The sequence below is a fragment of the Buceros rhinoceros genome, unplaced genomic scaffold (genome assembly GCF_000710305.1).
Source record: "Buceros rhinoceros silvestris isolate BGI_N320 unplaced genomic scaffold, ASM71030v1 scaffold12047, whole genome shotgun sequence".
In the NCBI taxonomy this organism is placed as follows: domain Eukaryota; kingdom Metazoa; phylum Chordata; class Aves; order Bucerotiformes; family Bucerotidae; genus Buceros; species Buceros rhinoceros.
In genome coordinates, this window is record NW_010424003.1 from 12,352 (window position 1) to 24,953 (window position 12,602).

Genomic DNA, 12,602 nt, shown 5'->3' on the forward strand with positions numbered 1-12,602 from the left:
CCAACAGCGGCATGTTTGGAATGGAAAATATTTACCTAGAGGGTATTTGAAGTGCTGAGATTACGCTGATAAAATTAAGCCATTTGCAGAGCGCAATCAAGTGAAGACGAGCAAGATTTATTGACAAGTCTCATTCTCTGGCTGTTAGCAGTTTGTAGGGGGGTGTCAAACACTGCTGAGCTTCAGGCGAACAGATCTCCTTCCCAGAGAGGAGGAACTTCAAGACCTGAATGGCTCGGTCTGTAATTTCGAGTGTCTACAGCTTGCTTCTGTTGCTGCACAAATCATGCTGTCAGGGCAAGTATTTAAATGAAAGAAACTTGGAGCTTGAGCTGCTGTTTATTACGCTTCCTCCCTAGTCTTAGTTTTGAGAGGACCTCTGTAAACGGAGCATGGAAATAGAGGTATAAAAGCAGAGTTTGAAAAGAGTATGAAGAAGTAGGTGAAATTTGGCTATTTCAGTCAAAGCTGGCAGAGCCATTTAGACCTTCAGCTCTTCCAGGTGGTGGGTGCTCCGTGCATGCCCCTATGCAGTATAATTTTAAAAGTGACCTGTGAGAAGACTGTGTGTGGTCTTCCTGGAACTCTGCCTTTTTCCTTGCCTAGGTGGAGGGTGAGATTTATACATGATATCCTATTTTCCTGTCTTGAAACCAGTGCTCAGGTGTAGCTGGTTCCTTGCTGGTGTTCTCTGGGCAGCGTGTTCTTTGAGAACAGGTAGCCATTGTGCATGAAGGCTGAGGAGGACGTTGAGTCATTGCAAGGGCAACCTTCCTTCCCAGTGTTGCTGAAGTTAAGCAGGTGGTAGAGAACTTGGAGCCAGTTTGATGGACTGAAATCTCTGCCTGCCCTGACAGCTTGGCTTTCACTCTGCGTCTTCGTGACGCAGCGCAGAAGCTCTGCTGTCTTTGTCTTCTCTTGGGGCGTGAAGAACACATCTTGTGTTTTTTCAGTGACATATAGGGCTGTTTAAAAAAAGTTAAACCAAGCCAACCCAAGTTCCAGCTCTGCAGTTTTTATGTTGTAGTTGTGCTGATGTCAAACGAACTGCCTTGAAGGCTTTTCTGGCACCCTCCTTCCTAGAGCTTGAGCCCAGCGGTGTTTTAGTTAATGCTGGTGAACAGAGGCACAGAGAGCTGGTTACTCCTGCTGCGTGGATGAGGGGTAGGCATGGTGTGGCTAAATGTCTTGTTAATATTAAATTTTATCTGTGTCAGATCTGGGTTAGTTACTTGAGAAAACCCCAGGGAAAATACCCCAATTAACGAAGCTGTTGCCTTAGCTAAGTCATATGTGGTATCTCTTAAAGCGCCTAGTGTTTAAAAAAGAAAACCTCAATACCTGTATTTCCCCCCACTTAGTGTTGGTTTTTCAGGGAGGCGCAAATCCCTGGAAACGACGTGCCCCTTGGGACTCAAACATTTAGAGAAGCCGTGCTTCTGACATGCTGGGGCTGAGCTTCCAGTGACTCATTAGCCAGACAGCGCTGTAATTTGTCTGTCTTCTCCAGTGAGCTAATCCCCTGGACCTAAACGGGAGGAATATCCCATGAAAAGTGGTATCTGTGTGAGGTGAAACTCGAGATGTAAATGCGAAAAGCAAAGGGCGTGTTGGAAAACCCAGAGGAGCATTAACTAGCAGAGGAAGTCAGGTGCAAGCAGTAACACTGCACTGGCAGTCAGAAATAGTGATTTTTCTGTGGCACGGGCTCTGTTTCGGGGAACAAAAGTGCGATTCTTTTGTTACGCACGGGGTGGGAACAGTAACCACGTCTGCGCGCGGGCTGGGACAGACGTGGTTTGTTCCCCTTTTGCAGAATGACGAAAGGGATGTTGTGAGTTCTTGAATTCACGGAGACGGGAGCGTGTCTGCAAGCGGGGAGCCTGGCACGGGTGCAGCTGAGCTCTGAGAGACGCACCCGGTAAATACCAGGTGAAATATTAAATACGGGTGAAAGGTGAGTGTTTAACCGAATACCTTGCAATTTAAGTGGAGCTGAAGTCGCCGTGCCCGGTGTTGGCAGTGGCGCGGGGATGTGTACGTGCAGTTTCTGCCAGGTGTGCCTTGCCTGCGGATTGCTGCTTTGAGTGGGTAGAAAGTGGTGCAGCCGCCCCGGAACTTTGAGGGAGGTCTGCAGGTAATAAAAGTCCCTTTGCAACGCTTTTGGGGGAGAAGTAATATTTTTGTTAGGTTTTCTCATGTTTCCATAGCTAACAGGAGTGGGAGGGATGGTAAAACTAAAGCCTAAGGAGCAGTTAAGCTGATATGTGAAGGTGTTTTAAAGTTAATGTAGCGCGTGCGTTTTCCTGGTTTAATAGAAGGAGCTTCTTTGTCCTGTTTCTTTTTGTATGTTATAGGATTTTCCCCCTATAAATTGCTTCTGTTTTTTCCTAGACAGCTTGTCAACGTAATACAGAAGCATAAATGGGAATGGATAAACTTTCTTAGCAATTGTAGATTGTCAGAGGACAACTGGAAAGTGTGTGCATGCCGAAGCACTGCCTGTTTACCTCATGGCGAGGATGGCACTTTATAAAGACATCTTGGCAAGGAAGGGTGTCATCCTGTCATTGCACACACAAGCCAGCAGCAGTGGTATCTTTCTAGGAGTTGTTTTGTTTGTTTTTTTTTTTTTTTTTTTTTTTTTTTTTTTTTTTTTTTTTTTTAAATGCCCTTGCACTCGCTGGGCTGAGATGGAAAATTAGTGATAGCCATCAGAGCAGAGGGCTTGTTTGCTGTTCCTGGGTATGCTTAATCAATTCTATTAACATCCTGAGGCTTTCACTTGTTTTTATTCTTTTTGAATGCTACTTCCACGTGAAAAGCTGGATTTGTGTATGTGAAATTCCCTGCTGGACTTCGGAGGTCCAACCTACGTGCCTCTGATCACAGTGTTTGGGGTGGAGCGTCCATTTGGCTCACACTGCGCCTTGCCCTGATGAGCGGGGGGAGGATGGGAGCAGTAATGGAGTCCATGGAGGCTCTGAAACTCGTCACTGCAGTGCTGTGCTCTAGGTCCAGTGTAGGGTGCAAACATTGCCCAGACAGAGGGACGCGCAGGGAGAAAGCAGGGTGGTGGATGGAGGCTCAGCCAGCTCTGAGAGCAGATCTCATGTAGTCCAGGATGTGTTCCCCACTCGGGCTGGCTGTCATGGTTACATGTTTATGGCTCTTCCTGAAGCAGCCGAAGCTTTTAAATGTGTTTAGTCTCTCTGGTCTCAAAGCAACAATCATTTTCTGCTTATACTTGGTCCTACCTTGATGACCTATCATACTTCCTAACACTTGATGCCTTGAGCCTTTATGTGTGTTTTGAGCGTGCGATTTGACCTGAGCATCTGGTGTCGGGTGCTGGGAAATGTGTAGGGGCAGCTGCAGGGTGTGATCGCAATCGTCCCAGTGTGGCTGAAGCAGTTGGGTGAATTTACGGCTGGCTGCGTTCCTCTACCAGGGAGGTGGGCTGTTCTGGGCTCTTCGTGGTTAGGTATTGCAATTGTTGCAGCAATATATTGTAATGATCAACTTAATTACACTTGTGAAAAATCTGCTTAATTACATATTTACTTTGGGGATTAGCTTCTCCTGTAAGCATTCAGTATTGACTTTGGCTGAGAGCAGTTCTCAAGATCTGCTTCCTTGAAGAGATGACTAATATTACATCACTCAGAGCAGGAAGCTTGTTTTCTACAGTAGCTGTAACTAATTTTCATTTTGAAAGCTCTAGCTTAGGTTTGAGCATCTGTGCTTTTTCTCCCCAACAGAGAAGCTTTTCCTCCTACCGCTTCCAGCCCTTCTGAAACTTTCTGTGCTGGATGCAGTTCTGGACTCAGGCCTTTTCGGTGAGCTGTGTGCACACAGAAAATAAATACAGACTGGGAGGAGACTTAATGTTAAGACAACTGATGAATAATTAGTGTATTGAAATGTTAGTCTTTTTTTAGCCAGAGTTCCCCCTCCTTGCTTTCTGTGCTGCTGAATGCACTGTACAAATACGTTATCACAGTAACTCTTCTCTGTCCAGAAATTTCTACATAAACCAGCTCTTTCCTCTTGAGCTCCAAACCAGGCTCTTGTTGGTGTGTGAGGATGGCAAACCAGTTTATGATAGCAGCTTCCAGAACAGCCAGGAGGTGAAATAAAACAACTTTCAATGTCAAACTTTCAGGTATTGGAAGAGTGATCTTCTATCTGCCCAGCAGCATGGAGAGCCTGTCTTTCCCTGCTCCATGCAACTTTTCCATGGGCTTTATTTCCTGTGCCCTCAGACACATCTATTTTCTTTTTTTCCACGTAGAAATACTCCAAGCAGCGTTGCTTTAAGGTGTGGGGCAGGTCTTCATACTGTTTTTGGGGTCATCTCTCTTGTGTCTAAGCCTGTGTGAAGCTCTCATCTCAAGTTGGTTGAGGAGCAGCAGAAGGGCAGTCTGATGCGTGTCTGTGCCCGGAGTCACAAACAGGTCAAGGTTCCTCCAGTGGTGCTGGGGACCTTTGCATGTCTTGGCTGTGTTGGAGGGTGACAAAGATTAAGATGCAGCCTGGGATAGATCCCTTCCCTTTAATTCCCAAGGGAATGGGTCTGTCAAGGGGCAGTTGACTTGAAGGCTGCTTGAAGGCAGCAATTGATACTCTGTTTCCCTTGGAACAAAGTCTGGAGAGGTTTGGGTTCTTTCTGTAAAAAAAAAAAAAAAAACCCAGGTCTGTTCATAGCAATCACTTGTGAAATGAGAAAATGTGGCTTGTCTTGGCCCCAAAGTTAGGATTTTTAGCTTCATTCTGACTTTTTTTGACTCTGGTTCCTGCTTTTTTTTTTTAAATAATTTAATACTTGGGGTATAAGTAGTGTTTTTAGCAAATTATCCTGAGTTGTGGTCTGTTAGTGCCCTTGAAGTTGTACACTGTTACATGTGCAAAATAAGTAACAGATCTTCCCGTTTTCCTATAAATGTGTGGAATTTTCGCAAGTTTAAAGCTGGGTTTTACACTTGAGAAAGCAGTTTTGAAAATACCTGATTCTTTATGGTTGACTCCCTTCTTGCCCTCTTTCCACTTCTGAAGCTGTCATAAATCTGGGAGCAAAAGGAAGCTGAAACTTAACCCCCACTTCTCAAGATAAAAATCTTAATTCGCTATGTTTGATTTACATCCAGGAAAGCAGTGTTGCTCTGCATCCACTGGTCTTTAATTCACTCAATTCCCAGCCTCTGAAAGTGCTGTCTCGTGTATTTCTGAAATCAAAAGCTTTAACTTTCTGAAGTTCACTTGGGAGGGGAGCATGAGGAGGATGAAGTAAGGAAAGCAGAGAACTGCTCTCTTCCCAGATCAGTAGCCTTGCAAACTGTAGTTCCTTCCTATCCAGCCTAACAACTTTGAAGCACGTGAGTCCAGGAGTTATTCCATGAGTGGTATAGTTTGGTAATTTTATTAAAAGCTATTTTATGGATTCTCTAAAACAATGTGAGTTGTTCTTTTTTATTCTAATTGGTGGGGGAAAGAATATCAAAGCAAACCTGTTCAAAACCTAATGTTCTTTTTCTTTTTCCCCATAGGTTTTTTTAAACATAGCTGAGAGAAAGCACAATGGAGTTTTATGAGTCTACCTACTTTATCATCCTCATTCCTTCTGTGGTTATTACAGTCATCTTCCTCTTCTTCTGGCTTTTCATGAGAGAAACTTTATACGATGAAGTCCTTGCAAAACAGAAAAGGGACCTAAAGTTTCCACCTACCAAGACTGATAAAAAGAAAACGGAGAAGAAGCAGAAGAAGAAGAAAGAAGCTCAGAATGGGAACATTCATGAGTCCGACTCTGAAAGTACGCTTTGGGCCTTTAAGCTCTCTGATGCCCTGAGCACGGATGAAGAGCACGTCGCTCCTGTTCCCTTGAGCGTGACTGAAGCATCAGCCGGCGTTAGGGAGCGGAAGAAGAAGGAGAAGAAGCATAAGGCCGTTCAAGATGATCATTTAACTAAGGATGGATCGGAAGGATCCAAGTCTTCAGGCAAGAAAGTAGAACCAGTCCCTGTTACAAAACAGCCCACTCCACCATCTGAACCAGCAGCACCTAAGAAGAAGCCTGGGCAGAAGAAGCAGAAAAATGGAATGGGTATCTGATGTTGCATATGCTTCTTGCACAGAACGCCAAAAACGTGTTCTGCTTTTTGCAAGGCCACAGAGTGTCTCTCACAACTGTTCTGCCTGATCTCTATGGGGCAAAGCTCACTTCTAACCTTTTCCTTTTTACAAGCTATTGCTTTTTTCCCCCCGTTTTTCATCTGGCAGCAATGCTCTGGTTTTCCTCTTCCCATCTTTCCTTTCTTTGACTAAAGATTGAGTGAAACAGAGTAGCTCACATCTGCTTTGCTCTATGGTTTGGCTACTTTGCTCTTAAGCTGTCAAAATTCTGATTATCTGAAAAGTCATTAGGTGTTTGCTGTGTGCATTCTGATGTCAAGCTAGGGAAAGTGGAGTCCGAAGAGTGGTTGCTCTGATAAGGAAGGGCACCTAGAGAAACCTCAGAGCAGCCTGCGTGAAATAAATCACTGCTTAAGTGCAGGCTTAATGTACAAAGAGGTGTTTGGTGGCTGATTCACGGAAAGGAGCACTTAGAGCTGTTTCCCACCTGCAACACCTCTGTAATTGAATGGAACCAGTGCTAAACGAAGACTGGTTCAGCCATTAACTGAAACATGCATCCTAGAATAGACTGAAAACTGGAGTGAGAATCGCCTCTGACTGTCCTGACTGTATCCTCAGCAGCAGTCAACGTGTCTCAGTATGGTTTTCTATGAATAGAAGTTAAAGAGTAAAAATACCCAGTTTCAGAAATAAGTGAGACTGGAGGTATTTGCAGATCACCCTTTTGAGATGCAGACATAACAGGTTTGCAGGAGGGAGTGAGGGAAAAGAATGACATTGCTGCTTGATGTGGTGGATTTTTTCTTTTTTCAGATAAAAGAGAGAAAAAAGACCCACCCACTACCAAAAAAAAAGTAACAAATCTTGTTTGTGGGTGTTCTCCAAAAATCTCTGTGGCATGGTTGAAATGTGGTCTTCAAGCGCTGTTCTGAGCGCAGCCGCAACTAACTCTTATCCCTGATTACAGGAGCTGACACCATAACCCTGTATTGTGTGTGTCAGCTCTGACAAGAATATTATATACCACAGGCTGTCCAAAAAGATAATTCCTCGCTAGAAACAACAGTTCCCGAATGTGAAACACTTATTTTCTGCTTCTCACAGTCCCAGTAGCTATTGGGGGTGTGTGTGGAAAATACCAAAGTGGGTTCCTGGGCGGGGGGAATAAAATACTTCCCGCAAGTGAAGAACTCATGCGGGTGACACGTGCCGTCTGCTCTGTCGCAGTAGAACCTGGCTGGGAGTTGTTAACCTGTTACTGGCATTGCTGGATGTTCTGCTTGTGGTGAAGGTTCCCGTCTGTTGGAACACTGGGTGCTGCGGCTCTCGGTTCTGCTAAACCTTCCTATTGCTTTGGGGTCCCCTCTGATAGGGGAAGCGTTTGTGTGTGTCTGTACGTGTGGATAACGCTTGTGTTCTGATTTAGAATACGTGGGTTTCTCTTTTTCTGGGAGAGGACTTTGGTTATTACAGATTCACTGGTTAAAATGATAGTGAGATACACAGGAGAGCATATTGTTTTAATTGTCTGTTACAGATGATCAAGATACTAAGACTGATTCTGTTGTACCTCCTGCCAAAAAGCAAGACCAGGTGCTGCTTCACCAGGAGATAAAGCAAGAAAATGTGTCAGGAAAGAAGAAAGTCTCTGCAAAGAAGCAGAAAGTTGATAACGGTGAGATTATGGACTGTGACTTAGTTCAGATAAACCTGATTATTCAACCTTTTTGCCATCCATAATTTTAATTTCCTTTGGAAAACAAACCTGCAGGAGAATAACTCTTTTAATTTGAAAAAGCAGGAAATCCAGATAGGGAAGATTGTTCAGCCTGAGATACTGTTTTATTTTGTGAACGTCTGGTACCACTGGACACGGGGTGGTGCCGTGAACCTTTCTGAGCTCTCTTGGATCTGAACGCCCATGCCTGAATTGAGGAGTAATGTGTTGACGTGGGGTATAAGCTGAGCAGACTCCAAGTTGCTCCGAGCAAGGCATGTCTGGAGCTGCTGCAGTGAGCTGCCCCAAACAAGACTGCATTTTTTTCAGCCAGTTGCTTTGACCACGTTCTTCTCTTATTGTTCTTTTGTTAGCTAGCTGCTGCTCCAACAGAAACTGCTCATCTTTGCTGTCAAGGCCTTTTCTGTTCATCATGCCTCATGCTCTGCCAAGATGCTGTTTCTTGTCTCCTCTTGGCTCAGCATGCCTCTGTTTGGTGTGTTTGTTTTTTTTTTTTTTTTTACAATGAGCATCCTTGTGCCTGTGGCCCTTGGGAAGGGTTCTGTGAGGCCACCTTGTTAGTGTCTCAAAGCTCTTCACTGGGACAGCTATGAAGAAGTTGGTGGCCAGTTGAGTGCTCCTGGAGCAGACAATATTGGTCACTGTTTCCTTTAATCTTTGGTCAGGTCATCAGGGTTCAGCTCAGTTGTGGTCCCTGGTCAGACCAGGGTGGGGTTCCAAGCAGTGTAGGGTTCTTGTATAACAACTGAAAGACTTTCACATTATCCCTGGAGGAAGCCTAATGATGGGGAACCTAGGACATGATTGCCTTTCTATGGACGTGATACATCCATTGCCCTTTTTTCAGGGGCCATTCTACGGACCGCAGCTTGTCTGTATGTGGCAAATAAGTGTCAGTACCAGCTTGTCCAGCATTAAAGCTAACCTCCGTGGAAATAGCTCATGCATTATTTTTTGTGTATTTTTAAAGCTGCCTCTCCAAAATGACAGAGCAAAAATGAGCTGCAGTGGGCATCTGAATCAGCCAAGACAGTGCAGTGGGGATTTCAGATGTTAGTGACACCGCAAAATGTCTCTCTGACAGTCAGTAGGTTTTGAAAGGGAACAAAATGAGTAGGGGAAGGGAAAAGGTGAGGATGGTAACTGGATTAGGTGGTGGATATTTGTGCTGGAGGAGAGCTCTCCTGAACTTGCAGTGTACCTGCTGGCTGCTGAAGTGGAAGGACTTTAGCAGGTGACATAAAAAGTCTATCTGGCCCATTCTGCTCCTTAGCAGCAGCCAGAATACGACAGTGTTTTATAACTGTCTCTGGCAGCCAGGAATGCATTTTTGTCTTGCACTGATGCCTGAAACCTTGCATCCCACCCAATCCCTCCTCTCTCTGGTCTGCTGCATGGCATCTGCTGTCTGTCAGCCCTCAGGCTGGGCTGGCCAGGTCAGTGAGCTTTCCTGCTGTGGCACGGCTCTGTGCACAACATCTTGCTTACTTCAGGCAGTGCGGACCAGCAGCTCAGGAGCTGGGCGAAGAACAAATCCAGTTGTCCTTGGTCTGTCGCTCTTCCTCGCCCCTCCCCTGCTTTTGTCTCGGCAGCACAGGCTGGAAGGTTCTTTGGACAGAGGCTGATCTTCACCACGTTTATACAGTGCTGTGTGACTGGAGGACTGAGGTTGGTCAGTACCTCTGGGGGACCTCTCTGAATATTAACGATGCCTGAAGGCTGCTCTGACAGATGAGATGTCTTCATTAAGCATGGTTGAGTCTGCATGTGAAATAAGGCTTTATTGCTCGCCCTACCATGTTCTACCTAAATGGTTTGGTTCATAGGTGGTGTCATTTGGGCTAAATGCTGGCAGTAAGGCACCAGCTTTTACCAGAACAGGGACAAAAAACTTTACTCATACTTCAGGGATGCCGAATGATTTCACACGCAGCCCCAAGTAAACTGGTCTCATTGCTGCAGCGCGGAACTTTCTCATTAAGGTGAAATGAAAGTCAAAATGTGAAGGTGGATCTCTGCTACTTGTTAAAATGCTAAAAGGTAACTTTGGAAATAGAAATTTAATTGAAGTTGCTAAATTACTATGCATTAGAGACCTTTATTTAATGAACTAACTTGAAGAGCTTTAATGAGTTAAGCTGTGAAGGATAATAGAAATAGAGAGTGTAACTAACTGTTGAGGTTAGACACTTCAATCCAACTCTTCGACTTGTTACACACCTTTACAAAAAATGTTAATGTTAATTAACTTTTAACTCATCCTGTGGACTTTTGATTGCAGTTTTGGTGGACGAACCTCTTATTCAACCAACTAGTTACATTCCTTTGATGGACAATTCTGACACTGGCACTTTGGAAAAGCAAGAAGTGGTTGAAGTGGCAAAACGAAACGTGAATGAGGGGATTCAGAAGGGCAGTGGCAAGAAACTGAAGAATGAAACAGATAAAGGTAACAAACAGATAATGCAGACTGTTTTGGGCATAGCCTGCTTGCAAACCTCAACTGGGAGAACATGGGGAGGGGAATCCTCTCTTATTTGCTAGGAAGAAGTGATTTGAGGAAAACACTTGTGGCTGCAGGACACTGTTCGTGCCTGTGCTCATTTCTCCCTGTCTCTGGCACTGTTGAAAGGGCTTTGCGCCATCTGAATCCTTTCAGTGCTGACTGTAGGCTTTTGTGTCCTTGCAGTGAGCAAATGGGTGATCGCAGACCACACAGATGCATGCGAGCTAGCTTTACAGTAGACGGTTCAGGCAGTGCTAACAGTGATGGACTCTGGAGCTTTCAGCACAGGCTGTTGGAGTCTGCTTGGGATTGGAGGGCAGCTCTGGGGCTGGTCGTGGAGCTGACTCGGGCTGATTAGCCACTGTGTATCTCCGAGTGCAGCACAGAGTTACCTGAAGCAAATGGTGGAGCAAATGACAATATTGGTCACTGTTTCCTTTAATCTTTGGTCAGGTCATCAGGGTTCAGCTCAGTTGTGGTCCCTGGTCAGACCAGGGTGGGGTTCCAAGCAGTGTAGGGTTCTTGTATAACAACTGAAAGACTGGTGAAGCAAAACTGGTGGAGATCAAGTCTGGCAATTTCCAGCGAGACTTAGAATTTTCCTTTTCACAGAATGATGGAATCAGACTGTGGAGGGTTGGAAGGGACCTCTGGAGATAGTCTAGTCCAACCCCGCCTGCTAGAGCAGGGTCACCCAGAGCAGGTTGCACAGGATGGTGTCCGGGTGGGTTTTGAATATCTCCAGAGCAGGAGACTCCACCACCTCTCTGGACAGCCTGGGCCAGGGCTCTGCCACCCTCAAAGTGAAGAATTTTCTACTCCTGTTCAGGTGGAATTTCCAGTGTTCCAGTTTGTACTGGTTGCCCCTCACCCTGTCACTGGGCACGGCTGAGAAGAATCTGTCCCATTCTCTTGACCCTGTCCTTCAGATACTGATCAGCACTGATGAGGTCCCCTCTCAGCCTGCCCTTCTCCAGGCTGGACAGCCCCACGTCTTTGGGCTTTTTCTTGTAAGAGCAGTGCTTCAGTTCCTCATCTTCATAGCCCTCTGTGGGACTCTAAATGCAGTTAGAATTGGTTGGGACAGGGAGAGCTTCCTTTGTAGTCTCCCACAGAGGTCTGGAGTGATTCATGAATATTACTTCCCACTCTGAAACTTTAAATAGGTCACTGACCTGCTCAAAGCGTGCCAGGCTTCCTGAGCTGTGAGGTGATACTCTCAGATTTGGGGGCAGCTGGAGAGGAGAAGCCAAGTGACTGAGCAGTGACTCCCTGGTCAGGTTGGTGCAGGAGGCTGGCTCTCTAACATGGTCTGCCTGGTGACTCACTGCACTCCCTAAACGCTCTCTTTTTAGACTTGTCTTCTAAAATGCTCACTTGAGAGTTGTCAGGAAGCTTTTTGGTAGTACCTGGACTGGATTCCCACTTGGCTGAGGCTCCTTTTTTGCTTCTAGCCCAATGGCTGCATACAGCTGCTCTGCAGCATCAAATCCTCTCACGTGCCCCTGTCCCTTCTCATTTCCTTTGCAAGCTGTAACCTTCTGTAGGAGCTCCTAATTCTCCTGTGTCAGCTGGGATTTGTCCTCCCGATATAGAAATCTTCCTCTGTTCTAATTGTAAGCTTCTTGGATGCAAGGGCAAGGTCTCCCTGTCTTCAGGGAGCTCAGGCTGGTCCAGGCCAAGCTGCTCTAGACTCCTGGCTAACTGTACTGTGGTCTTAGGACTTTGGCCGTATTCCTGGGAGCAGCATCAGTGATGATGTCAATGCAGTGATGTGTTGGATTTAGAACTAGCAGAGAGTGTACTAGAATGTCTCAGCGCTTCCCCCCTGCTACCTTCCTGCACTCTGTCATTCACTGATTTGTCTCTAGACTTGACAATTTCTCTTTAGGGGCTTACTGTTGTTACCGCTTTTTTGTTCTTCATTTATTTTTCCAACTCTGGAGAGGTCTGGGTTTGTGTGGCTTGGTTTCAATGGCATGTTTAGCACTTGTGGTGAGAAACCTGGGCCATTCTCCATGATCTTTGGGATGCTTTCTGAACCAAGCCCTCTGTTATGCCTTTTTTTTTTTTCTCCAATCCCTTCATATCTCTGGTGACAGAGATACTGGGTGCCTGTTTTTTATATGAACAAAGTTTTTGTTCCTGTTAGAGCAGAGTTCAGTTGAATTGTGTTTCCTTGCTTGTCTTTTTAAACGCTTAGCCATTAAGTGGGGTCTTACT

General features: G+C 45.5%; 1 protein-coding gene across 1 annotated transcript in view; it reads left to right on the forward strand.

Annotated features, from left to right (window-relative positions):
- Positions 1-5,577: 5,577 nt before the first annotated feature.
- KTN1 (kinectin 1 (kinesin receptor)) overlaps positions 5,578-12,602 on the forward strand; it is a gene marked incomplete at its 3' end in the record, with an annotated part of 27,416 nt that continues 20,391 nt past the window's right edge. The window contains exons 1-3 of the mRNA XM_010140621.1: positions 5,578-6,103; positions 7,673-7,810; positions 10,155-10,322. Of these exons, the coding sequence (XP_010138923.1) occupies positions 5,578-6,103; positions 7,673-7,810; positions 10,155-10,322 (832 nt within the window). The remainder of the gene's footprint in view (positions 6,104-7,672; positions 7,811-10,154; positions 10,323-12,602) is intronic.